At 38.2% G+C, this 27,267-nt stretch overlaps 2 protein-coding genes and 1 long non-coding RNA gene across 4 annotated transcripts; all 3 read left to right on the plus strand.

Moving 5' to 3' along the window:
* Positions 1 to 877: 877 nt before the first annotated feature.
* Positions 878 to 5,231, plus strand: LOC103991272 (ATP synthase subunit d, mitochondrial). The gene is made up of 5 exons (XM_009410657.3): positions 878 to 1,203; positions 3,283 to 3,364; positions 4,466 to 4,530; positions 4,676 to 4,762; positions 4,869 to 5,231. Exons 1-5 carry the CDS (start codon positions 1,030 to 1,032, stop codon positions 4,968 to 4,970), a joined length of 510 nt encoding a protein of 169 aa, XP_009408932.1. The 5' UTR covers positions 878 to 1,029; the 3' UTR covers positions 4,971 to 5,231.
* Positions 5,232 to 8,558: 3,327 nt separating this feature from the next.
* On the plus strand, positions 8,559 to 25,437 carry LOC103991273 (protein GIGANTEA). 2 transcript variants are annotated; one of them, XM_065160499.1, is made up of 15 exons: positions 8,559 to 8,728; positions 8,973 to 9,396; positions 11,374 to 11,445; positions 11,831 to 11,885; positions 11,969 to 12,111; positions 12,281 to 12,555; positions 14,522 to 14,580; positions 18,193 to 18,433; positions 18,513 to 18,663; positions 21,707 to 21,916; positions 22,122 to 23,657; positions 24,156 to 24,224; positions 24,351 to 24,569; positions 24,810 to 24,902; positions 24,998 to 25,437. In XM_065160499.1, the coding sequence occupies exons 2-15, from the start codon at positions 9,310 to 9,312 to the stop codon at positions 25,277 to 25,279; spliced, it is 3,492 nt and encodes a 1,163-aa protein (XP_065016571.1). In that variant the 5' UTR covers positions 8,559 to 8,728; positions 8,973 to 9,309; the 3' UTR covers positions 25,280 to 25,437. The 2 variants fall into 2 exon arrangements, with proteins under 2 accessions (XP_065016571.1, XP_009408935.2); XM_009410660.3 differs by having other exon boundaries at positions 8,584 to 8,734.
* A 127-nt stretch (positions 25,438 to 25,564) lies between these two features.
* LOC135643484 (uncharacterized) lies at positions 25,565 to 26,280 on the plus strand. The gene is made up of 3 exons (XR_010498267.1): positions 25,565 to 25,702; positions 25,813 to 25,896; positions 26,051 to 26,280. It is a non-coding gene; the product is annotated as an uncharacterized LOC135643484 (long non-coding RNA).
* The last annotated feature ends 987 nt before the right edge of the window (positions 26,281 to 27,267 follow it).

Raw genomic sequence — 27,267 nt, forward strand, 5'->3', positions numbered from 1 at the left:
ACAAAGATGCACTTGAACTAATCACTCCTATTTGCGTGAATTACTCATTTTCTTTCTTGGATTGCTTGGAGTCCGTCTAATGTGTTGAGCTGAAACTCTACAAATTGTGGATTTCTTGTTGTATGCTTATATATATATATATATATATATATATATATATATATATATATATATATATATATATATATATATATATATATATATATATATATATATATATATATATATATGTATATTCTTTTTAGTGTCTTTGTTTCTTAATCTTTACTTTTAGTAATTGGTCATGTCTCATGGTAAATGATCAGATTCTTATCCATGTAGTCATAACTAAACTCGAATAATGTTCATCTTCTACTCGCTTTGACAGCTAATCCGTGTATTGAAGTAATTTTTTTGAATTTAAATGTTTCTTGCATCTGAATAAATCAAATGCTCCCAAAGTTGAACCGATATTTTGTGTGGCGATGCGTGCGATTTACTTAATGAATTATCATTTCGTGAATGAACGATAAAACAAACAATTATTTGAGCATGGTATAAGAAAGGGGAGAGCGGCATATGCAAGGCTAACCCCGTTGTTGTTGGTGGAGCCGTCACTTGATGTCTGGGTGTAAGTCACATCCGACGATGACAATTGCTATTAGACCCATGTGATTATTTTTTCGTTTTTATTATTATTATAATCGATAATGTTAAGACTAAATAAAATCAATTATTTTATTTTTAAATTATAAAAGGTTTAATATAAAATTTTAAATTACATGATCGCAATACTAAAAGATCGAGTGCGGGTTGTGCTGATGGACTCTTATAACTCCAGATAGACGGTGATTGTGAGTGCTAATGATCCATTTCTGACCGTTCGATCATCAGATAGCCAACGTTCAGGGTGATCCCTTGTGGTGGAGAAGGCCGCCATCCCATTGTCTTCCGCCTTGCCGCATCGGTGATCGGTACGAAGAGCGAGGGAAGAGACAGGAGAGGCGCTTTCGCCTTTGGAAAGACGAGAGTCGGTGGAGGAGTACGAGGATGAGCGGGAACGGGGTGAAGAAGGTGGCGGAGGTGGCCGCGAAGGCGACCAAGTCGATCGATTGGGACGGCATGGCTAAGGTCCTCGTCTCCGATGAGGCCCGCAAAGAGTTCGCTAACCTTCGCCGCTCCTTCGACGAGGTCAATCACCAACTGCAGACCAAGTTCTCCCAGGTATAGAAACCCCCCTCCCCCGAATCCCATTCCAGTCCAAGCGATATCGGATCCAGGGTTTCGTTTTCTTTTCTTTTAGGCCTTTGATCCGCTATTTTCTTCTGTTATGGGAGTGCTTTTCTGTTTATGGTGCTCTTTGGGAGACGTTCAACTGTGTGATCTCAATGGTCGATTGATTGGACGATGGCCTGGCTTTAGACAATCCGTCTTTTAGATCTCAATCGTAGATTAATAATAGAGTTCTCGATCTATATGATACATGAACAATGTGAAGAAAGGATACAAGAACTTGGAGACGCTGAGATCGATTCCTTCCGTTTTCTAACAACTGTTCGCGTTAGAATAAGATGCTTTTCCCTGATGAGGTTGTTATTGTTTACCTAGTATCTTAAATGCTGTATCCACCTTTATTTGTGCTTATACCTTTTCTAGGGTAAATCCTTTGAAATTTCATGAGGATGTTCCTTGTATATGTTTGTTTCATTATTTGCTAATGAAGACTGCTGATGCTGTGTGTAGTGTCAATAAAGAGTGTCCTGTTTGTCTTACTTATATGTGAGAGATCTTCATTTTGAAAGGATGATCTCTTTTCTTTCAACATACTTTTAAAACTAAACAGTTGACATTCTTCTATTTTTCTTTTTTCTTTTTTTTTTGTATAAGTGTGTGCTATGGTCACTGCTTAAATACTTATTTGAAAAACAATTGGTGAAAACAGCATGGAGGATTGAAAAGGTATGCTGCAATGATTAATACATCTAATGATAGTGGAACAGGATAGAGAGTTTACCATCATAAGCATCTTAATGTATGGGAAATTGGTATGCGGAGTGGGGTGGAATGTCCGTCAGCGTCCAAAATTAAGTGAATTCTCTGGATATTTTAGGTATTTCAAACATGTTAAAAATGCTGTTCAATACCAGAGAAAACCCAATCACTTGTTGAGCGTATGTTTCTTTTCTAGGTTTTTGTGTTTTAACTTATGGAAATAAACATCTGTATAATTTTTTTTTCCTTTTCTAGTAGAATACATTAATGGACAATTAGGTCTGACTTCATCCAAGAGAAAATGAAAACAAAATGATTCAATATTATCTAGATATGGCCAAACGAGTTCTCTACAGACATGCATAGCTGACTACATAACAGAGGCATATGCTGATTACAGCCCTGTTAAGGAGTGGATGCAACCTAGAAGGGACTGCATAGTGCAGCCTGCCTTAGACTTCACCATGCCAGTCAAGTGGGGCCGAGGCGTGTGACATCGGTCCTCTTTTTGACTAGCATAGTAGTTTGACTAATTTGGAAGGCTTAGAAGAATTATTCCAACATCATTACCATCTCAGGACAAGTTTACCATTCAATTTCAACAATTAGTGCTTTCCCTACCTGTGTTGGGAGTGGACCAGAGACCCAAGACCTACTCTATAGTGAACTTAGGATGATATGTGACAATCATTTTCTTGTTAGTTCTTTAAGGTTGTGTTGTATCAAGAAATGCACATTGGCACAAGGTTTTCCAAACCATGTGTTGTATACATGCTTGGTAACTTATATATGTTGCAAAGTGGTATCATACAATGTCACCTCTGTCATGTTCAAGATGTGTTTATGCATGTGCTGGATATTGTACATGGATACCGTGCATCATGCCAGTAGCATTTTTCTGCATCAACCACTGATAAAAGCTATGCAGTTTGCAGCATTCCTGCCTGCATTTGTTGGATATGCATGCATGAAATTTAGTTCATATTCTGTATATCATCTCTGACTTAGATTTGCATATTGTCTCTTTTTCAATATGAATATCTTCTTTTTTGTTAATTCTTCTGTTTTTATTTGAATTACGGGTTCAATGATTAATTCCTCTTGTTTACCTCTGACATAAAAATTGATGGAACAAACATATTGATGACATGTCTGGCTATAAGTTTGACTTTTTTGTCCATGTAGTGTTATTTTCATTCTGTTCTAATTCTCTAATCTTGTTAGAAACAAAATATTCTCTTTATTTTTTTAGGTGTTAATTCTTTTCTCCTTTAATGAACGTTCCCTAAGTTTTTCCTTCATAACTCGTAGGAACCTGAACCTATTGACTGGGAATATTACCGAAAAGGAATTGGGTCGCGCTTGGTGGATATGTACAAACAGGCTTATGAAAGTAAGGTCCATATCCTGATAGCCTTTGATGGATGCTTGAAATATTTTGTTGTAATTTTCTTGAATGGAGGTTTTCTTATGTCATTATATAAAAGAAATAGGCTCTGAGAAATGCCTGAGTCGTGTCTATCAAGTTGTTACCAAATTGAGAAATATGTTCCATTTCTGTAAGACACTGTTATTAACTCCATTTTTCAGTGAAAAGTCCGGTTGCAGAAGTAACACAGCGTATCTTCCTTAGCTTATTTGTGGTGAATTTGTATTGGATAGAATAAATGCTGAATGTATTAAGAACACAGTGATCATCAATTAAATTCTGATCCAATAAGACTGTTGAAGCCAGTTCTTGTATTACTGGAGTGATGGGGTTGAGTATTTTGGCTTCCACAAAGATATAACATCTAATTGAGGGTTAAAGGCAATATTGTGGATACAATAGAACAAAGTTTCTTGTATGGCTTAGTGATAGCTTCCCCATTTTTTATTTGGTCCTTCTTACTAAGATTGAAGGTCTGTCTCTGATTACTAACACTGGAAAGGTTCATTCTAAACAAGTTTCTTTTATTTTTGGCAAGGACATTCAATTTTTTTTTATTTTTGAGTTGAATATCTCATTCTATTTTTATAAACTGTGCAAATAATTATCTGTATCTGGTTTGACTTAAGATAAGATCAACTTTTCTCAGTATGATTTTTAGCAACACTATATTATGCTACAAGTAAATACAGTCTGATGTGAGTCATCTTCTCAAGTTTGGACTTGCTGCAGCTGTGAATGAGGTCTGAGAAAATTCCTTTTTACAGTTCTCTTCTGCAACCTTCAGAGATCTACATTGCCAAATATTCATGTGCCTGAACTCCATTTCCTCCTTTCCCACCAAGTTTTATCTTACACAAGCTTCATATGTATTGGGAATTAAAAAGTTTGGCCATTTTTGAACTTCAATCGTAAAGCTGATGAGTGTGACAGTTTATATGAGAATACATTGGGTTGATGATCTGAATCCAGCACTTATTTTGATGGAAGCATGTTGATTAAATATGTAGATGCTTATTCTCTCATATATTTTATGCTGAGTGACTTAGTGTTATTCATTTGCAGGTGTAGAAATCCCCAAGTATGTTGACACTGTGACTCCAGAATACAAACCCAAATTTGATGCCCTGGTGAGAGATCTCACTTCTTTGATACCTATCTTTTTCTGTTCCACATCCTGGTGAGAATTCTTGGGTTGAATCATGAAGAATGCTGTGGAACAAGAAACACCCTTGATTACTGTTCATTTTTATGTATGCTGTTCTTCGTCGGCAGCTGGTTGAGTTAAAAGAAGCAGAAAAGAAATCTTTGGCGGAATCAGCACGGCTGGAGAAAGAAATAGCTGAAATTCAGGAGATGAAGGTGAGGAAGCAGCATTTCCCAATGATGGCCACTGCCACAATTTAGTTACTGCTTCATAGCCATTGTTATTTTTGTTGGTTCTGAAAGAGTCTTGTTTTGTTTGCAGCAAAAAATAAGCACAATGACAGCGGATGAATATTTTGAGAGCCATCCCGAGGTGAAACAGAAGTTTGATGATGAGATTCGAAATGATTACTGGGGATATTGAGTATCCGGCATCTTTCTTTCAGTGACTTTGGGATTTCTAATAAATCTATCTATCCTCAGTTTCCCTGTACATTGGAAAGGTACCAATTTGAGCAGGTGATATGCCAAACTGTCATCGATGTTGTGCTTCATCGTTCTGTTTAATTTTTGCCCTTGTTTCTTTTCCTTACTATTAGCCAATAACCTTGTTCTGTGGCTCTCTTTAGACAAACGAGATCTACATGCAAGCAGTTTTTTATGCACCGATCAACCAAATTTCCCATGATTCACTGTCATTTCCAGTTCCATATACATAATTTTTTATTACCTTCGGATATGTCTATCGGGAGCTTGACAATCGCTTGCATGTCGGCCTTTCAGAGTTTTCTTTCTTAGTCGACGATAACTGTGATGAATAGAATTCCGACGAGCCCCCTATCTTTCCTTTTTCATGTCATGTTGGAATTGATGTGGCAGCGGGGGAAGTGTAAGGAGCTTTGATGATCCTAGCTTTGGGTCAAGCGATCCACTTAATGGCTCGGTAGCATCAACGAGGGTCCTAAGGTAGAGGAATTCAAATGACACAATTGTGGAATAGGATAGCTTGGGGGCATCGTTGTCAGAGTCGACGGTGAAGAGGCGATCAGAGTTGGAGCGAGCGTCGTCCTTGTCGGAGTATTATCCGCGAAGAAGATGTTAACGACGTTGATGAAGGAAGAGCACAAAGGCAGCAGCAAGGATACCAAGGGTGAGGAGGGCAGTGGTGATGCAATTGTCGAGCAATGAAAAGGCCATTTCGTTGCTCGGCAACTGCGTCGCTGCCATGCTCGCCATCGCCTTCGCACTCTTCCTTCATCAATGTCGTCGGTGTCTTCTCTACGGGCATTACTTCGATAAGGTCGACACTCGCTCTGACTCTAACCATCTCTTCCCCGCCTACTCTGTCATGTCATATGGTGGCACCCCCAAGTTGTCTCCTTTCGCAGTTGTGTCATCTGAATTCCTCTACCTCAGGACCCTCGTTAACGCTTGCTGCGATGTTTACGACGAAGATGGTGGTCATTGACCTATTGGGTGGATTGCTCGACCCGAAGTTAAGGTCGTCGGAGCTCCTATTGCTCCCCTCGTTGCCACATCATTTCCGACATGGGCATGAAAAAGAGAAGAATGGGAGGCTTGTCGTAGGAGGAGTTCTATTCGTCGCAGTTGTCGTCGTCCGAGAAGGGAAGCCCTCGAAAGCAAGTAATTTTCAAACTCTCGATGAATGTATTCGACAACCGAAGAAAAATATGGGTCTTGGAATTCAACGTTGAGTACGCCATCGTACCCGTCATCGACGTAGTTGACGAACGACCCTCACCTCTTGCTATTGCTCTTCTCATCACAATTGTCACCTACGGTCCCTAGTGCCATTGTCGTTCACCATCGCTAATGTCGTCCGTCACCATCAAGTTCAAATTATTTTTTATCCTTTATTTTCATATACTTTTTTTTGGGTAAAATCAATAGGTAAGTGAATATAGATATTTTTATTTTCGTAATTATAAGGATATTAATATATATATTTTTTGAAATATAAGGACTTAGAGGTTAAAGATAATTAATTAGAAATGACAATGGATTTGAATCTGAATCTATCCCTATCTTGAACCATCAAATACCGGATTCAAAGACAGAAAGGTAACACTCCCAAGTACAGAGTGCACAGCAGCAAGAGATGGAAGTGCACGTGACTTAAATTAGCTGAATCATAGCCGGTTCCTGGCAGACCAACAGGCAACCTTACACCCCAAATTTGACCCATGTTGTTTTCTTGAGTTGGCAAACTACCTTTCCCATGACATGCATCCAATTCAGAACCAGCCCCAGTTTGATACAATTTTCCAGTTAAAAAGAGTACATCCAAACATCGATGTAAAAAGCTCGGCTCACGGGTTCCTCTGTTCCGAAATCGATGTCGACAGAAACTTCTAGAAGTGGGTCTGGTCTCGAAGTAAATTGATGGGCTATTTTTGCTCGCATCGGAGCAAGACAAGACGAGTCGTCACTCCACTTTGGAAGACTGGCCATATAAAACTCCGGTGGGTGGTCAGTGATCTAATCCGGTGGGGTTATGTCCAATGCTATTACCTCAATCGGCGAGGCAGATAAGAAGAGTCGTCGCCGACCTCCTCTCTACTTAATTATTTCTCGTGCTCGGAGTGCCCGTTGACATTGAGCATCCCCGTCAAAAAGGAATCAAAAGTCAACAGTGGAGGATGAAACGTGCCACCAACGCGCTTTTTACCTTGTTGACTTTGGCTAATGCTTTACCTTTGGAAAGCACTGAGCTACTCTAAAACTCTATTATGTAGACATTGGGCGACTTTTTATGGAATAATTTCAGATTTGTGGCTCTTTTTTTAAAAGGAAAATGATCAAAATATCCTCCGATAAATGGGTTAAACAACATCATATGAATATAATGGATTCATAGTGCCTCTTTATTATTATTATTATTATTTTTTCATAATAAATGAACCTAATATTATAAGATTTTCATAAAATATTGATATATAAGTTTAAGCTTAAACGATAAGAATTAGATTTTTTTTGTCATCTATTATTTTGAAATATGTAGAACTTTTATAATTGCTATTTGAAACTACGCAGACTCCCATACAAATTATTTTACAATTGATAATTAAAATTTATAGGGATTTGAAGGATATTTTGTTATGAAAATGGAGCTTAATTCAAGAAAACTCATAGATCACGAGGCTTTTCCTGAAACATCGCCCATACCTAATAATAGATCATGCCCTCTCATGTAAAAGCCGTACCATTTGGACGCATCCAAAACCCCCCTATCCGATCACGCGTCCTCCGTCCTATCCGATGACACGATCACGAGCTCGTGACCGAGATATAATACTGGCACCAGGTCGAGCCACGTCATCCATCCCTCTCCCGTCTCCCCTTCCTCTCCCACCGGCTCGCGTCCGTCCCATTCCACAAATATCTCGTCCCAGCCGGTCGCGCACACCGTCATCAAACGGGGATCTTTTTTCTTAGCTGCGAACGCGATGTTTAATCTAACGTTAATTCTCCGATCAGGAAGATCGCGTTCGACCACTACAGAATTACTTACGCTGGGAAGGGACTCCGACGGCAGAGAAGGTGGACACGTAGCAGCAAGCTTTAGGAATTCTAGTAGATTAAAAGATGGCTTAGGGACGGCGAATTCATGACGCCCGCCGCCCATCGCTGCTGTTGACGGAAAATTACAGCCCTCCCACTACCACCGGCCAATTGCGTAAAGCCGCGCCGCCTATAGTCCCTCCGTCGTCCACCTGTTCGCTCTCGCCACCACGACCCCTTGTTTCTCATCCTCGCGGGTCCCACAGCCGTGCCGCCACTGTTTAGGTGGGTCCGGATAAGCGTGCGTGGCACGGGCATTACCACCATCATCATCACGGAGGTGGGACCCACCCCGGGGAGCGAGAAATATCAATGCCACGTCGGACCGTGAGGGCGAAGCCCGGCCTCCAGAGCGGCCACGCCGGGATCGCCCACGAATCTTTTACTGCCCCCTCCCTCGCCCACCCGACCTCATCTCCCGTAATATAAAGGAGATTTATATATTACTTTAATATAGAATAAAAACCCACTTCCCCATCTCTATCTCTAAGAAAAAATCTTTTCCTCCCTCTCCACGCGACGCCTTACCATCGTTTCCTCGCCTCCGAGACAGAGCGGGAGCTCCCGGAACACTAGCTTCGGATCGAGGGAGCCGTCGAGGTGCAGGTTATTCTTCCTTTTTTTCCCCCCTTCTTATTTTTCGTTGTATTAGCTGTCGGTTTCTCGAATTCTTTTCTTGAATCTTGTGGGTTTCTTGTTATTTCTTTTTGGTGTGCGTGTTTCGTTTCTGGAATTTTTCTTGAGCGGAGGAGGAGGAGCGAATTTGTTTGTTCTTGCGTCTATTTGTCCAATTTTTGTGTGGATAAGCTTACTTTTCTTGTTCTTATTGTTGTTTCTTGTGCAGGAATTTGGTGGTCGATGTGCTTTGAAATCGGTTGAGATGATGTTTATTAGGGTGTTGGAGGGATTGGATCCCATGTCTGGGGTTTGAAGATTTGACGATTTCGGTGATGTGTGTTGTTTGTTTAAGTTGAGTCCGCCGTCGGCTTTGGGTACTCGGCCGATGCGGAGACTAGGTTTCGTTGGTGGCGATGGGGAAGTGTGTTGATGATTTGGTCTCTGTGGTGGTAACGGGCGAACTGCTTCTTGGTAGGGGGAAAGGAAACTCCGACGCTTGTTATGGTTCTTGGTTTGTTCGATGTTTGTGAGGGAGGAAGCAGAACAGCAGGTTTTAGCTTAGAATGGCTGTGTCAAATGAAAAGTGGATTGACGGGCTCCAGTTCTCATCCCTCTTCTGGCCACCACCCCAAGATGAGACGCAAAGGCAGGTAGGGAACGAAATTCTTCGTTCTTGCTGGCGCTTGACTTGTTGTTTATTTATCACCAACTGATTTCATTCATGTTTCTATCTAGCTCTTAATAATTTTTCTGGGATCATATAATTACTGCATTGTTCACATATTCGATATGGTTTGATAAATAAACAACTCGGTTGACTGTTTACAATTTAGATTATGAAAATTATGTCAACATTTTGTTACTACAATTTTCCTATAATTGATATGGTTTGATAAATAAATACCATTTCATGGTGGTTAATTTTGTACATTTTAGGCTATGTAAATTATCTTAAACATTTTATTGAGATAAAGACTTGCATATTCTGAACATCTCAAATAAAATGACAGTTGTTGCACCAACAGTTACTCCAAAAACAAAAGAGAAGAAAATAAGTCTGCCCTTCATATTGATAGTTCACATATGTAAGCATAAACACTGTTCAATATTTTCCTTAACAATGAGAGAGAGTTTTGTTAACATAATTCTCTAAAGGGAGTATCAGCTTAACTAGTGAATGATGAAGAATTAATAAAAATATGCTTTAAATTAAATCCTTTTAAGGAGATGGGATTGCCTGACTAATGAATCTTGTCATACGAGGGACTTGCAGATTATGTCACTCAGATATAAGTAGGGAAGGCAGTTAAAAGTTGGCGAATGTTGTGAAAATGAATAATGATGATCATTTTCATTTGGAAAATGATAAATGCTCATAGATGCCCATATAAATACATATACATATATATATATATATACATATATATATATATATATATATATACAGATGTATGTATGTATGTATGTATTTATATATCTTAAACTTTTAGTATTCTATTACTTTTAATTTGTTGATCTAAGAGGGTATCCACATCCACCTCTTTCCACCATCAACTATCTCCTATCTCTATATTTTGTCATTTGTACCTAACGGTCCAAGAAAAACGAACTGCTAATTTGAGGTTGCCGATGATGGATGATGTGTTGGATTGATTAATAAGGTGGTGGAAGAGGGTAAATGGTAATTTGGAGCTCACAAGTGGGTTCAAGTTTGAAACAAGATGAGCTTGGCAATTGACAAAGATTTTGTTCTCGTAGTTCTGATATTGTCCTCAAGTTCAATGATTATGAAGTTGCGTACATCCATGGGCACCAGCTACATGGAAGATCAGGTGGGAAGGAAGTTCATGCACATTGTTGTGGATATGAGAAAAGGAAAAGGTCTAGATTCATTAAACATGGAGACATCAATGTAAGAGCAGCTGTATGTCAATATGCTAGTAGGGTGGAGATGGCCTTACAGATTGCACTAGAGTTCTGCGCATGGTTGGCAGAAGCTGCTTGAAATTATCATGAACAAGGAAGAATCCAAATCTTGATACTGGTACTTCTATTGAACTCATACTGCACTAGCACTCTAATGCCAAATCAATTGGTGCAAATAAAACATGAAACATTGAATCCTAAGCAATAATTTGTCTAGGGGACTCAGATAGCTGAAACTGACAGATTCCTTTAAGAACCACACTTGTTTGACCCTGGTTATTTTGAGCTTACCCCAGAAAATGGGGCTTTAAACATGTTTAAGAACTTCCTGAGTCTTGGTGAGCTTATCCATGTGCAATTTTTGAGTGTGAGTGAGCTAAACTCTCTTAAATGTTTTTCCAGAAAATGGCTATGGACTTGAATTCTAATATGCAAATTAGCATAATTAGGATTGCACCAATCACACGAGCTTGGATGCTACCTAAATATCAGCTGTTCATCGTAAGCGTGAGCCAATTGTTAGTCCTAAGTTAGGTCATAGTACATTCCAAAACTAAGCAATCTGGTGGCATCAGAATCTTTTTTTAAGCAGATATTACTATATTGGAGCACTTGTTATAGACCAACTAATTTATCAGTTTCATGCTTCAACTTATCTTGATGTCTATCAAAATGTAACATGCTTTTCACTTTTCCTTAAGGCACAAGTTTTGGCCTATGTTGAATACTTCAGCCAATTCACCTCAGAGGAATTCCCAGAAGATATAGCTCAGGTATGAACATATAATCTGTGTATCATGTTTTAGGGATCCAATTTTCTAAGCCAAAGGTTACTATCTTGTTGTCAATTTGGATTAGCTTTAATTCGGCTATATTTTTGCATGAACATAGTACAACAACAACAAAGCCGTAATGTTCCAACTATTTGTGGTCCCCATGTGTATCTATATAAAAATTCATCTCCTTAGTTAAATTAAAAGTATTTAAATATTTATTTATAGTTTCTAGTTATGTATTTTTAGGCCTCTATATCTTCTTGTACTACTAATAATAAAATAATTCTTTTGCCTTTCCCAACTATAGTATTCATAGGTCTCCTTAGCACTTGGCATAAATGCTTAAAAAACTTACTCTTGTTTCTTGGATTTGTTTCTGCAGCTAATCCAAAGTCATTATCCCTCTAAAGAAAAGCGCCTTCTGGATGAAGTTCTGGGTATTGGAACTGCACTGCTGCCAGTTTTAAGTTGTAAAATAGCATAATGAAGTTGTTGACTGTTGTTTCTTCTTAATTTACAGCTCTATTTATTCTACATCATCCGGAGCATGGCCATGCAATTGTCCATCCTATTCTGTCACTAATAATTGATGGGACATTGGTGTATAATAGAAACAACCCGCCGTTTAGTTCTTTCATATCCTTAGTCAGCCAAAATTCAGAGGTATGGGACTTTGAAAAAGAAAAAGTGTAGGTCTGTCTGAACTGTCAGATGTTTTACATATTGACACTTATTTTAACTTCATACTGTACCACTAATTTTAAATCATAAACTCCTTTATCCAGTTCACAATTTTTAGCAATTAATATGTTTGGCCAATTGATGACTGCAGAAACAGTGTTCTGAGCAATGGGCTTTGGCATGTGGTGAAATTTTACGCATATTGACCCACTACAATCGGCCAATTTTCAAGGCTGAGTGTCATAATACTGGAACTGAGAGGAGCAATAGTTGTAACCATGCAACGACAAGCAAGTCTGAGAAGCAAGAAGCTAACAATCCAATTCTACAGGAACATGATAGGAAACCACTACGACCATTATCTCCGTGGATTACAGACATATTGCTTGCTTCACCATTGGGCATTAGAAGTGATTATTTTAGATGGTACATAACAAACTTTCCTTTTGTCCATAAAGTTTGTTCATTCTAAAATTAGCTGTTAGAACTGCAGATTTAGTGAACGTCAAATTTACTCCAAGTCCTAAATTGGATTCTTCACTTGATATGTAGATCATGTGCTTCAGAAATCCTGCAAAGCATAGAATTTCTCTTATTTTATTTATCTTGTTACTTCTGCATGAAGCATGGACTTTATTTCTGTCACATTGTCGTCTCAAGTGACAGTTCTTCAGTTTGGTTTGGAAAGAAGCATTCAATGTACATGACATATGTATATCTATTAATGGTTCTAGACTTCTTGGGCTTTGGGTTTAGTATCTGGGTAGACCTCTTCTAAATATAGATTATGGATGAAAGGAAGCATGTGAAAATCAAGGATAGCATGTGACTTACCCCTTACCCTGCTGGCCTGTTGTGCCAGCATAAAATCATATGGGGGCATGACAGAGTGCATGGTTGTGACTGTTGCACACATCCCATGTCACCCAAGCCAGTTGGCATGTAGATGCCAACACATTACCAGTGCAAGGGAATGACTATGAAACTGATATTCTGGTGCTGAGCATGGTAATATGTATAGGCTGTAAGAAATGCTAAGTGCATAGATTTTTGTAAACAGTGCCTAAATGCAGATAGAGTAGCCTGATGAGTTAGTAGTGAAGTCATAGTGATGAACTTAACAAGTGATTTTGTGGATCTGCCATTGCCACAACGAAAGCCTCAAATGGGCAAATTTTGCACTGCATGACCAAAGTTGCTACGTGCTAGGTGCACAAATTCAGTTGTGAATATGTTCCCATGATCAGATATAAGTATGATAACTTCCTAGTGATACAATGACAATGCTGTTTGTGAATAACTTTTCTGAGCAACTTATTGGAGTTTGTGGTTCCTGATGGCATGCATATATAATTTTGACCAGTATTATATCATCATATGGACTGTAGTGTCCACTAGTAATATTCTTGCCTAGAGTCTAAGGGCCAATTAAATATGTTCTATATATATTCTTGTTCGATGATATATATTAACTAATGAACATAATAATTGAGATTGTGTTTGTTGATTCATTCAATGCAAATGTGACCCAAGGTCAACCTGATCTAGAATAGTAGTTGAACAATTTTGGGCTACCTGTGCCCTTTCATAGCTTCACTGGTATATTTAGCATGTTATATGAACAAATATTTCATGGTACTTGTTTATATTTCTTGTTGTCATTGCAGACCATCTGAATTTGTTTTCGAATACATGTGTAGAACTTTGGAAAATTCACTACTTTGTATCTCATACATGTATATTTATAAACATTGCTCATTTCAGTGCAATATAGCTTCTGTTATCATCTATGGAGTTTGATTTTATGTATTATGTACTGCTTATTTTCCTTGCAAGTTTTAATGATCTTATCAATGTAAAATAGATGTCTTTGCTATTATTATACTTTCATTTAAGTTCTCCATTTATTTGCCACCTAACATATAATATAGGTCTTTTTTTTTCTTTTGCAAATTGAATTAGTTTGGGTCAAAAATGTCTTAGATTTTCTAGTCTTTTGATCTCATGATTCAAATAATTTCTCCACTCCTGCACAATAGTTACTGTGAATCATCCAACTAATGGACTTAGGATATGGCATTGCTGTATGGGGCAATTGTAGGCTGCCTACAATAGCAAATTCTCATTTTAATAAAGAAAATTATTGTAATATAACATGATTTGTGTCTGTTCAATGGTTTAAAGAATGAAATTTTATTTAGGCTTTCGTATCTCATTTCTTTTTTATGCTATGTTGACAAATATATGCATTGTCCTAACTACTCAGATAGCATCACCAATAACAATTACTTGTAAGTTCTAATTTGTATATGTTACTGGAAGGGCATTTTCATGATCTATTTAATTATGATAATACTCATTGAGATTATTAAACCATATATTTTTTATTTAGGTGTGGTGGGGTCATGGGCAAATATGCAGCTGGCGGAGAACTAAAACCTCCAACAACTGGTTTGTAAAGTTTTACATACATGATTCATTTTGATAAGATATTGGCTTCAGTTGCGTTTTTGCATTCATTTTCTTATCTTATCTATTTCTCTCAGATTACTTAATGTTATCTTCCATTCAATTTGGCACAGTAAACATTTAATCATTTATAGCTTAATACTTTAATGAATGAGAGGTTAGAATTGTTATTTTTAAGATCATTACATCCAATGCTTAAAACCATGTGGATGTGATTTGAGGTGCTCGAGACCAAGGTTTGTAATACTGTTTGATACTGGTGATATTTACTGGTCCAACAGCTTACCGGTACGTGGACTATGGTAAACTGGACGGTATACTGGTTCAAGGCTTGTACCGCCCAATATAGGACAGTATAGGTCCTATACCAGACAGTTCTTTTTTTTTTTTGTTTTTTAATCTTTTTTCAGTCTTTTTTCTAAAACTCAGTTTATATGTCCCAGCACTTTTTATACCGTTAAGAATTAAGATATCAGTCTGAGACCTGACCAGTATAGAACCAGTATATGAAATTATGAACCTTGCTTGAGACATTGATTCACCTGCAATGGATGTGATGTGCCCCATATACCATCATATCTTACAGGTAATTTACTTCTGAATAACTTTTCTGTCGTTGGCAGTGCATCATGATATTGATTTCTTTTTTTAGCATAGAGAAATTAAGATTCCATGCTCACTTGACTACCTTTGATCACTCATGTGAGGGTTCATTTCATAATGAACTCCAATACGTATACACTGTGGGACTTTTTGGGCAATTTTTTATATATAATTCTACTTGATCACCAGGATTTACCACTATAGATGTGGGAGGCACTTAGGTTTTCATGCAATTCAGCCTAAAACCAACTTGGCCAAGCCTTGTTAAAGCTAAGTCGGCCCTGTTGGGCCTATCCAAGCATTGTAAAGCTCTGAACAGCTAATGTTGACTCTGATTTAGAGCATGACAAAATGGAGATGATTTTGGAAGGTTTTCGTAATTTTTTCAACCTGAGAAAGACTTTTAAAATTAATAGAAAATTGGACAAAGAACACATTTCTATTTTCTAGTTATTTTTAGACTAATTTTCATCATTAATTTGGTAGCTATTTTGGTGACCCAAAGAGATGGCATATAGATGGTGTAGAGCTTTACTTATGCCTCCAAGAGGGAAAAGGCATGGGGAAAGTATTTGATGACTTTGGCAAATAAGGGAGAACCTGGCTGAGCTTGTTTGATAGGATATCCTAAGGTCGCTTCCTTCCTACCAACATGGATTTCAATGTTAAAGGATGACCTTTTGTTCTCCATTTGTTGAATTAGAGGGATCATATTGCTTTTAAGAGCATACTTGATCTGTATAGGGATCAGGTTCGATAATCTATCGACTCAATACCACATTTCGGATAGAAGTTTTGGCGGAGGAGAGAACTATCACAGGAAGATCAAGCGTAAAACTAAAAGAAAATAACTCTATTGCTTGTAAAGCTAAAGTACTAACTATAAGGTTGAAAGCAATAAAATTAAAGTGTGTCATGCGACTAATAGGTGTGTAGGGCTCTAGTTGTCTTTAGACAGCACCTGGGTGCTCTCGGCAGATTGTGTATCGCCGTTGGTTTTCGATCTCCTCCTTTCTTGTTGTTGAAACTTTCCTCTGAGGTTTGGATAGTAGGCAGTAGGCTTTGGCGGCTTCTTACAATAGCTGGACGAAGCTTTAATGTAGTGTTTTGACTACTGGAACTTGAGGAAGAAGTGGCTGTGGCTGGAGGGCAAAACGTTTTTTGAACTCCTCATTTTTTGGCTCTCGACACAAGCTAGAACTAAGGCCGATTGTAGATTTCTTGGCTGTCTTTTGGTTCTTCTTCTTCTTGCTCCTACCAAAGGCTTCTTTTGAAGCTATTAAGGTTGGCAGCAAGTTGGAAAAGATCTTTGTAGTAAAATGATGACAGGAAGGAAGAAGGGTTGCTGAACTTGCAAACCGCTCCTCTCTTCTCAGCCTAGGGCCGACTGACTTCTCAAGAGGGGGCACGACTTTGATGCTTTGGGGATGCTTTAGATGGATCACTCCTCCTTTTATAGTTAAGGTATGGGTGAAGTCCTAGCTAGGTTAGGACTTGGAGAGTCCTGATGCCTTTATGACTTGAATAGTCCTGATGCATTTAGGACTTGGAAAGTCGTAATGCTGTTAGGATTTGTTTAGGGGAATTCTTACTCCCATTAGCAGTTGGTGCCACCCTCTCCTTGTAGTTGCTCTCATTTGGGTGAGGGCTTCCCTAATCCTAGTCCTACTAGGATTGGGACTGAGGTGAGTGGGTTGCCGTGATATGGACTTTGCATGCCCAAATAGGGCTTTGAGGCTTCAAGAGGCCTTTGGATAGGAGTTGGCCAAACTTGTTGAGTGCTCTTGAGATCGTCCTTGATTAATAGTAATATATTCGGGTGGTCTGTAGTTTGTACTATAAGATTGCACTTTTACCAGGTGGAACATCATATAATGTTGTAATATGCTATAGATATTGCTATTTTACCATGTACTATGATGTCTACCACCAGCAAATGCTCTGAGAACAATATTGTTCATATGTTTTGAACACGTAAATATTGACCATCAGCCATAGGCAGCTCTTCACCAAGTACGACCCGTCATCTTGCTATTATGAGTAGGCCAATAAGAAAGGTACATTTGCATTTTCAGCTATGATTATAATATGAATATATGCCTCTGATTGAAGCTTTCTTGTAGGATAATTTCTAGTGTTTTAAAAAGTTTAATTATACTTTTTAATAAAAGGTCACAAAATATAAAAAAGAGTGGAAATGATTCTTCAATACATAAAAAGGGGAAGGATGTCTGATTGGTAATGACAGACATTGACCCGTATTGACACTTGATATGGCTCCAATGTTGGTACTGTATCGGTCAAAGCCAGCCATGCCAAAATTGGTATCAGTATCTGACCGGTATTTTCAAACACTGATTGCCTCGCAATTTCTCTGATAAGCAGTTTTTCATTCTTAATAATTACGTGATGACGCAATTTGACCTTTGCAATATGCAGATTATAAAGCTCCAAGTTAGTTCTGAAATGAAAAACATATGTCACGTTGTTGTTTTTTTTTCTCTTCAAGTTTCATCTAATTCCTTGTGGATTTTTTACTACAAAATTAATGGCTAATACTTATTCATATGCTCGACATGGTTATTGCAAATCATGATTCCATGATTCCAGTGCACTTGTTTTTCCATTTCCTATGTGATGGTTGCCTTAATCATGCTAGAAGCATATTTTTCTTTCTTCTAAGTATTCTTGGAGATTCAATTTCTTAAATCAAAGATTGATTAACTTCTTTCACATAAAATATATTTTGTATGAAACATGTTTAGAAATTTAGAGCTTTACAGTTATTTCATGTTTCTACTATGCTATTGTAGAAGCCATTTCCTTCCACTTTTCAGTAGGTAAGTCCATGAATCTTATTTTTATTTTTCATAACTCCAGGAACTTCATATTTCTTTTTCTTAATTCCACGAACTTCATTTTCCTTTTTTCTTAACTATCTTTTGCATGGGCAGACTTAGCAATAACCAGTAACCATTTTTACATTTGTAGCTTGTAGTCATGGATCTGGAAAACATCCTCTACTTATGCCATCAACTCCTCGATGGGCTGTTGCCAATGGAGCCGGAGTTATATTGAGTGTTTGTGATGAGGAAGTAGCTCATTATGAAACTGCAAATTTGACAGCAGCAGCTGTGCCTGCACTTTTACTCCCTCCTCCTACGACCCCCTTGGATGAGCATCTTGTTGCTGGACTGCCTCCTCTTGAACCTTATGCTCGTTTGTTTCATAGGTGGATATCTATATCATTTACCAACTTTGACATTTCAATACTTGGATATACTGCTTGCATATGCATTTCATTTGGTCAGGTACTATGCAATTGCTACACCAAGTGCAACACAGCGGCTACTTCTTGGACTTCTTGAAGCACCTCCATCATGGGCTCCAGATGCGCTTGATGCTGCTGTACAGTTAGTCGAACTCCTTAGAGCAGCCGAGGATTATGCATCTGGCATGAGGGTATGCATAGTTATAAAAATCAAACTTTCTTGAATGAGATATTTTTCTGTTCTATTGTTCTTTCGGTTCCTTCAAGTCCCCTGCTAATCCATGACTTTGGTTGGCAATATTTTTCACTTCAAATCAGCTCATAGAGAAGTTGGGATGGACTTTGTGCACCATTTTTTAAAGTTAATAGAAAGAAAAGATGCCAAGATCTTTAACCTGAAAAGTTTTGCCTCCTTCATCCTCAATTCTGCTCTGATCTTTTTCAAAATGTTGAGCCAGTGGTTAGGTAGACTAAACTAAGCCATACTTTCATGTTCCCTAGTCTTCTTTCCTTTCCTTACCCGCTCTTTCTTGTTTTCCTTTGTTTTTTTTTCGTTTCTAATTTCTTTACCCCTCTAAGACCCTCTTATGACTTTTATTTTATCAGTTTTATGTAAAGAGATCGTTAAAAGAGATTGGAAAATATAATTTTTTTCTCGTGCCATGTTGAAATAGAATTGATTTTAGCTGTTCTATCCAAAAATGAGAATAAATGACATCAGAACATTTAGCAGTTCTTACTTCCATTTAGTTTGACTTGGCAAAATTTATAGCTTATCATGACATATCAGATTGAGCAACTTCATGACTAGTGGAGCTTACTCCATCCTTGTAACTAATCCAACATTCCTCTTTAAGACCAGACCTAAGGATTGTCATGTCCATCAGCATAGGACTGCATGTACAGCTGTGCCAGGCATGCAAATCGATGGCCATGCCAAGTTGTCCTATAACGGCTATTGTATACATGGTGTGCTAACATGATTGCCAAGAAGATATTGACATTGTGATTTGCTATTAAAAGAAAAATTGTTGTGCTTTGCCATTAAAAGAAAAATTGTTGACTATACCAAAAACCAAATAAAGATGCAAATAGTTGAAATAGACTAGGATGTAAAGAAAATAAGAAGCTGGAAAAGTATAATTAGCATAAAATGGTGATAATGAAATGCCAAGGTAGCTTAAAGTTTCAAAGCTATAAAACACATTTTTCAAATTTGAGGATGCTACAATAAGTGCTTAACATATGCAGCAACGACAACTATGTATGGGGCAAAGTCAAGGGAAATGCATAAAATTTTACACTCAACAATTTGGTATCAAATTGCAAAATTAAAAAAAATCACAATCTTCCTATGAGCAACTAAAAGAACTATGCACTAGCTTAAGAATTTTAAATGCTTCCACTGTTTACTGCCAAAGGGTACTCTAGTTAGCAATGACCTGAATTTGAAAATGTACCAACATTCAGGAACATATTCTTACTGCCATATGTTTTGCCATACACCATCACACATGCTACTAGAATTCATTTGCATTATATCATGCTATGTCGCTTACAAGTGAAATGGAAAGCTATTAAGCCACATGTTCAGTTAATTTATGCAAACAAGTTAAAATCTAAAATTTCAGAACCTGAGTGGTATAAGGTAGCTTCAATCCACGAAGTTGATTTCGTACATAATCTATCCTTCCCTTGTACTTTTTGACTATATAGAAATTTAAGGAAAAATTATGAAGTGCCAGATCGAGGAGGCAAATATACCACCGATAAAAAGATTATGGCATCTCCATTTCACTGGCATGGAAGAAACAATTAGAGGTATGCCCAGCATTTGATTGTAAGCCTGGTTTCAGGTACCATGGTATATCAATACCATTAGTACCCAAACATAATATGGTACCCCTGGTATCGTCATTTAGAACTTTTACTGCAAGATCACTTTGATTGGAATTGTTCTTGATCATTAATGCAGGGTTCTTCATAGTTTGGAGGTAAGTGGGCATCTCACTGTTTCGAAGTTGAACCATAAAATGCAATAAAGGAAACCATTGGCTTAGATTTGTGGTGCATCCTAACCTATCTTGGAGCCCACCCTGTTTTTTGCCAGGCTGCTACTAGTAGACTGACCCACAGGGGTAGTTGAGACTTTGGAACATCCTCCATTTCTTTAAAATTTGTAAGCTGAGTGACATTCTAAACGAATATCATTATTTTCTTAAATGAGCGCAAAACAAACAATTCAAGACATGTCAACCATCTCTGCCTAACTAAAAGCTCACCCAGAGAATTAAATTGTAGATGCTAGCTACACTGACATCCTATTTTAAGAGGGCATGAGCATTCCAAGCTGTCTTGCAAAATGTCTAGAGAAACCTTATACAAAGTTAGGAAAATATTAGGATGAATTATCTCAAATGGAGGGAAAAAGCCTATACATAACAGTATTAAGTTCCTAAAATTGCGACACTGCAGTCATGCAGAGAGGGAAAGTAGTTCTCTAAATTTGTGGCAGAGTAACTAGAATGCTCCAAAGAGTGGAATCCACTTCAAGGATATCAAACAAATTTGGTCTTGTACAGAGAAGATCAGCATATTCTCTGGGCGAGGACAAACATACACAGGCCCAATGACAGTGACATGTGCCCATGAGAAGTTTCAGTTCTCCTAAAAGGACTGTTCTAAAGGATGAATTTTTCAGCCAGTTTCAACATCGTTGAACAAGTTACACTAGCTATAATGAGCACTGCTGAAGTCATCTAAGTAATCAAAATAGGATTTTCTTTTTGTAATGATAAAATGACAATTACTACAAATATACAAATTGACCATGACTTAAGATAGCTTCACCTAGACTCAAATAAGACCCTAGCTAGCTAATTTGACTCTTATCACAACTTCAGCTTGCACCATATATGATCTAAAATGAGGGATGAAAATATATACGAAATAATTTTAAAAAATTAAAATACATGACCCGTTACAGTTAAGGAAGGTGGTGTAATTCACCTAGCAGTGCAAGGAGAGCTAGAGGAAGACCTATTATTGGTTAATCTGGTTTCATGATACACTGCCAAAAAAAATCAACCTAATTTGTTGACAAAATTTGTAGTTATGCAAGCTTCTTTTATAGTATATTTTGCCTTCATTTGACATCTCCGAATTTGCTGATTAAAGTAGTTAATACTTTTGCTCAGCATGTTCTTGCTGACTTCTTTTGTTTTCTACTTGCAGCTTCCAAGAAATTGGATGCATTTGCATTTCCTGCGTGCTATTGGCATTGCGATGTCCATGAGAACTGGTGTTGCTGCAGATGCTGCAGCTGCTTTACTCTTCCGCATACTCTCACAACCTACACTGCTTTTTCCGCCTTTAAGGCATGCTGAAGGAGTTGAAGTCCATCATGAACCCCTGGGTGGTTTTATATCATCATATAAGAAACAGGTAATTCAAGATAGTTTTTAATCACATTAATAGACATGATTCACCTTTTCAGTGTGTTCAAAATTTACCTTATTTTTTGTGGCTTTGCATGTTTATGATATTATTATGTGAGCTGTCTGGTTTGAAATTTGTAATTTTAATTTTCTCCCTTAAGTTGTCTTTCTGTAGCTAATGTATGTTGTTGCTGATGATAAATTTTGACTAGCTTGAAGTTCCTGCATCAGAAGCTTCTATTGAAGCAACAGCTCAGGGGATTGCGTCAATGTTGTGTGCCCATGGTCCTGATGTTGAATGGAGAATGTGTACCATATGGGAAGCTGCATATGGTTTGCTTTCTCTGAGTTCCTCCGCTGTTGACTTGCCTGAAATAGTAGTTGCAGCTCCATTGCAACCTCCTCCATTATCTTGGAATTTGTATCTACCGCTATTAAAAGTCTTGGAGTATCTCCCACGAGGAAGCCCATCTGAAGCATGCCTCATAAGGTTATTTGTCGCTACTGTTGAAGCTATACTCAGAAGAACCTTTCCTTCAGAAAGCTCTACTAAGCAAAAACGTAAATCAAGACTTCATGGAAGCATGTGGTCTGCAACTAAGAACTTTGCTATTGCAGAGCTTCATACAATGATTCATTCTCTATTTCTGGAATCTTGTGCAACAATGGACCTTGCATCCCGTTTATTATTTGTTGTGCTAACTGTTTGTGTTAGTCATGAAGCTTTACCAAATGGGAGTAAAAGGTCAACAGACTATGGTAGTTATTCTGCAGATGAATTCACTGAGGAGCCACAAGTTGTCAATGGAAGAGCTGCTAATAGAAACAAAAATCGGAAGAAACAAGGACCTGTCTCAACATTTGATTCCTACGTTCTGGCAGCTGCATGTGCATTGGCTTGTGAGCTTCAGTTGTTTCCTATAATTTCAAAAAATGGTATACATTCAGATTCCAAGAAATCTGCAAAAAGCATCAAGGCTGCAAAAACTAATGGAATTGCTTATGAGTTACATAGTACTATAAGGTCTGCTGTCTGTCACACTCGTAGAATTCTTGGAATTTTGGAAGCCCTATTCTCACTGAAGCCATCTTCTATTGGTACGTCATGGAGCTACGGTTCGAATGAGATAGTAGCTGCTGCTATGGTTGCTGCACATGTTTCTGAGTTATTTGGAAGATCAAAGGCTTGCATGAATGCTCTCTCCATTATGATGCGCTGCAAGTGGGATGTAGAGATTTCCACTAGGGCATCTTCACTTTATAATCTTATTGACAAACATGGCAAAATTGTTGCCTCAATAGTTCATAAGGCTGAACCTCTCGAAGCACAACTAGTACATGCACAAGTGCGGAAGGATGATCCAACATGTTCAAGTGGTAGAGTATCAGTTTCTACGGGCAGCAGCATCTTTTTACCAGAGGATATCCCATGCTCAGATTCTAACTGTAGTTCATCAGGAACATTTGTAAAGGCTGGCAAAGGAATTTTATCCACTGACACTATTATAGAGACATCAGGGAAAAGTTTTTCAAGTTTGCCGGTTGATGCTTCAGATTTGGCAAATTTTTTAATGACAGACTGGTATGTCGGTTACAATTGTGGCGCACAAACTCTACTGAGATCTGTTCTTGCAGAGAAACAGGAATTATGTTTCTCTGTTGTTTCATTGTTGTGGCATAAACTAATTGCAGCCCCAGAAACAAAAATGAGTGCAGAAAGTACATCTGCTCATCAGGGTTGGAGACAGGTATGCACCGAGTTTTTTTTTTTTTTATCCTCAATTATTGCTATTTTAATTACATTTATTAGATCTGTCATAAAGTTTCTTATGTCTATTGTAATTTAGATGTGCTATAAACTATTCCATGAGGAACAATTTCATATATTTTAATCTGTTTATGTTCACATGCATGTTATACTATATTAATATGATCTATTAATATAGATGTAGCTTCTAATTCTTCCAAAACTTTGTCACTATGATTCCTCATAAATGCCGTTAGATAGATTCGCTTTAACTGTCATGTGAGCTTCCAAAACACGTGTCGTTACCTGCTAGAATTGCCTACAATGTGTAACTTTTTTAAGGCAGGAAGCAGGGAGCTGTTTGATTGCACCATCACATAGATATGAATCATCTATTATGAAGTGATTTATTGACTAACCCTTCTCACTCATACCAGAATCCAGTTGTTTCCGTCATCGAGAAGATTAGACAGACTAACCAATTTTACCCTTATGCTAGGTTGTAGATGCAATTTGCAATGTCGTTCCAGCATCACCAACAAAAGCTTCAACAGCTATCGTTCTACAGGTCCAGAAATTATTTAGTTTTAAACTATTTCAGTACATAAGTTACTTATGTTTTAAATTATTTCAGCTATTGTTCAAATGCTCCCGTTTTTTCAGTCACTTTTGGAGAAATGTGTTCTTTGGGCAGGCAGAAAAGGATTTGCAGCCATGGATTGCAAGGGATGATGAGCAAGGGCAGAGAATGTGGAAAATCAACCATCGAATAGTTAAATTGATTGTGGAACTTATGAGAAACCATGAATGCCCAGAAGCACTGATAATCCTGGCAAGTGCCTCGGATCTTTTACTCCGTGCCACAGATGGATTGCTTGTCGATGGAGAAGTATGCACTCTGCCACAATTGGAGGTAATTTCAGAATCCAACTATAAGTATAATCTCAGTATTAAAGTCCCAATCTATTGCTTAAACTGCTGGATTGTTGTTAATGCTTCAGAATAATTAGCTTGGAATCATCGTAGTTGTTTTCTTTTCTTATTCAGTTTGTTCTCCTGAAGTCCCTCTTGTGTCTCTTTTCTGTTGAACAAAATCTTGAACTAACATTAGACCTGGTTTATACTTTTGTTCTACCTATTCAATGATGAGCAGCTTCTAGAAGTGACAGCTAAAGCAGTTCAACTTGTGATACACTGGGGAGAAACAGGTCTTGCAGTTGCAGATGGCCTCGCAAATCTGCTTAAGGTAGCAGCTTCTGACTCGGCCCGCCTTTATCGCAATAAGCAAAATAATTCTAATTCTATGGCAGCCTTACAAGTTACATCGAACAACATTTGCAGTGCCGTTTATCATCAACGGTCCGTTGCCTTTCTCATCCAAGTGCACATGTTCGTGCTCTCAGCACATCAGTTCTTCGGGACATATTGCACAGCAGCCCAACAACCATATCCAGCGGTTGTTTGAACGTGGATGGCCAGCGCAATTGCAATTCATCTTACCACTGGCAGGCAGACATGGAGAAATGCATACAATGGGAAGCTCAGAGCAGACTTGCGACTGGTCTAACGCTTGCTTACCTTTGTGCCGCTGCAAAGGAATTAGGCTGCCCCATCGATTGTTGAGGAGCTGCAGCAAAGTCCCTGATGCGACAGCCAAGCTCTGAAACCATCATATGTTTAATATTACGTGGTTAAACTTGCCAATGCATCGTACTTATTATGCATGTTTATGGTTTGGAAAACGGTTGTCAACTTAACAAATGTCGTGTTTTCTTCCGCTATATCTGATTGTTGCCACCGGGTGTCTTCGATCTACAAACAGACGGGGAAGAACTTTATAAAGCTGGGCATGCTTGCAGGTTACGGTCTCTTGTGGTTATGAGGCTTCGGTTCCCCGTTTCTTACTGTGGATACGAAGCTCCCCCCATAATTATCTGTATGGAGATTATATCAGCATCGGCAGTTGACATCATTTTCGATAATTCGATCCCTTCTCCGGAAGATGATGGAAAGGATTGGATGAAGTGGCTGGCTCATGTCAGGGTGGTGAGTGGTGACAAGTGCATATTTTTGTTCTTTTATATAAAATCTGGGTCAGTACAATTATATAAATAACGTAACATTTGTTCTTTTAACAACTATTTCTCCTGCGCTAGGGCTTTTGGTTTGAGCGACACCAGACACGTCGCCTCTCCCACGCTTCCCGCCCGTTGTTGCCAGTGTCCCTGTCGCCAGTTCGGGTACGTCTTCTCCCACATCTTTTCCTCCTTCGCCTCTTCTTCTTGCTGTTGCCCTTTTTTTTTTATTTGTTGATGTTCTTCTTCCTCCCCTGATAGTAGCACAGTACATTTCAACATACTGCTGTTTATCGGTACGTACATTGGAACTTGACAGATTTATACAGCTCCGGCCATGCACCAACGGCTGCCGAAATTACAAACCTTGCCAAGAAAGTATATTTCAAGATATATTCTACGTGTCTCGTCTCGAATAATCATACTCTTAAGTCATACCAGGCATCATCATCTACGTGCTTAAAAGGGATGAAAAACAAGATGAGGAAATATTCCTTTATCGCTATGCTTCTCGGGGTCACAGTATTATGGACTTAAATTGGTTTTTTATCCCTCTAGCCATTCTGATTATATCTCTTTCTATAATTAAACCCCTCATATGATTCATTATTATTTACACTCGAAATTTTTTCTCGATGATACATAGACATCATATGTTGATGATTAAATGCTTTCATCCGATATAAAATTCGATCCATGCATAGAAAACCTGTCTTTACGATATCATGATATTCATTTTTTAAATCCATAATCCTTTTTATCATCATGTTATTCTTTGAAATAGAGCTCTTAGTAGCTCCCAAACATATCTCCGTGTGATCAAGTTCCTCGTAGGACTTCTCTCGTGTGTGTCGCATTGTCTCGAACTATTCCACCATGATCAATTATATTATGTCACCTCTTAGTGATATTTTTATTACATTCTAATCTTTATGAGATGAACTCGAACTGCGCTCTCTCAAGGAGTGGCCTTTGCCAGTACATCATCGGGCCTCTATCACCTTTAATTGTATTTGCTCATTTAGCAATTGACTTTCATCGATTCGCTCTTGAGTCACACCTAGACAAATCACAACTATAGGGTAATCCATCGTCTAGTAGCTCTTGAAGTCTATTTACTTTGTTAAAATTGATATGTCATTATCTGGATCCTGACCTTTGCCTCCTAGCACATGTAGGAAAATCTAGGGGCGACATCATATGCACAACGGAAGAACAGAAAACAAAAATCTCAAATTTTCCAAAAAAAAGGTGTTCGTCGTCGTGCGAAGATTGATGCGCAAAATCTGCGAAACTTAAAACCACGCGTGAGATAATTGTGTTACCTAGGGAGATCGTATATCCCTGAATCCCACAGATCTGTAGGAGACGGTGAAGGAGGTTAAGCGTCATCCTCTCTAGCGGTGATCCACACAACAGGGCTAGGGCTATGACAACGCTCCTCAAATCTCTAGCCTATAAGCCATTGGTTCCCTCCTATTTATAGAGGTCCCCTATCAACTTAGCCCTAATGGATCCTGCCCTATTGGGTGTTGG

This window comes from Musa acuminata, chromosome BXJ3-7 (assembly GCF_036884655.1).
Source record: "Musa acuminata AAA Group cultivar baxijiao chromosome BXJ3-7, Cavendish_Baxijiao_AAA, whole genome shotgun sequence".
Taxonomy (NCBI): Eukaryota; Viridiplantae; Streptophyta; class Magnoliopsida; order Zingiberales; family Musaceae; genus Musa; species Musa acuminata.

Excerpts from the sequence above, each read along its gene's own strand:
- LOC103991272 (XM_009410657.3), top strand. The coding sequence starts at position 1,030 with ATGAGCGGGAACGGGGTGAAGAAGGTGGCGGAGGTGGCCGCGAAGGCG. Across the intron at positions 1,204-3,282 it reads TGCAGACCAAGTTCTCCCAG|GAACCTGAACCTATTGACTG; the intron begins GTATAGAAACCC and ends CATAACTCGTAG. Across the intron at positions 4,763-4,868 it reads CTGAAATTCAGGAGATGAAG|CAAAAAATAAGCACAATGAC; the intron begins GTGAGGAAGCAG and ends TTTTGTTTGCAG.
- LOC103991273 (XM_065160499.1), top strand. The coding sequence starts at position 9,310 with ATGGCTGTGTCAAATGAAAAGTGGATTGACGGGCTCCAGTTCTCATCC. Across the intron at positions 9,397-11,373 it reads AAGATGAGACGCAAAGGCAG|GCACAAGTTTTGGCCTATGT; the intron begins GTAGGGAACGAA and ends CTTTTCCTTAAG. Across the intron at positions 24,903-24,997 it reads GCCTCGCAAATCTGCTTAAG|TGCCGTTTATCATCAACGGT; the intron begins GTAGCAGCTTCT and ends CAACATTTGCAG.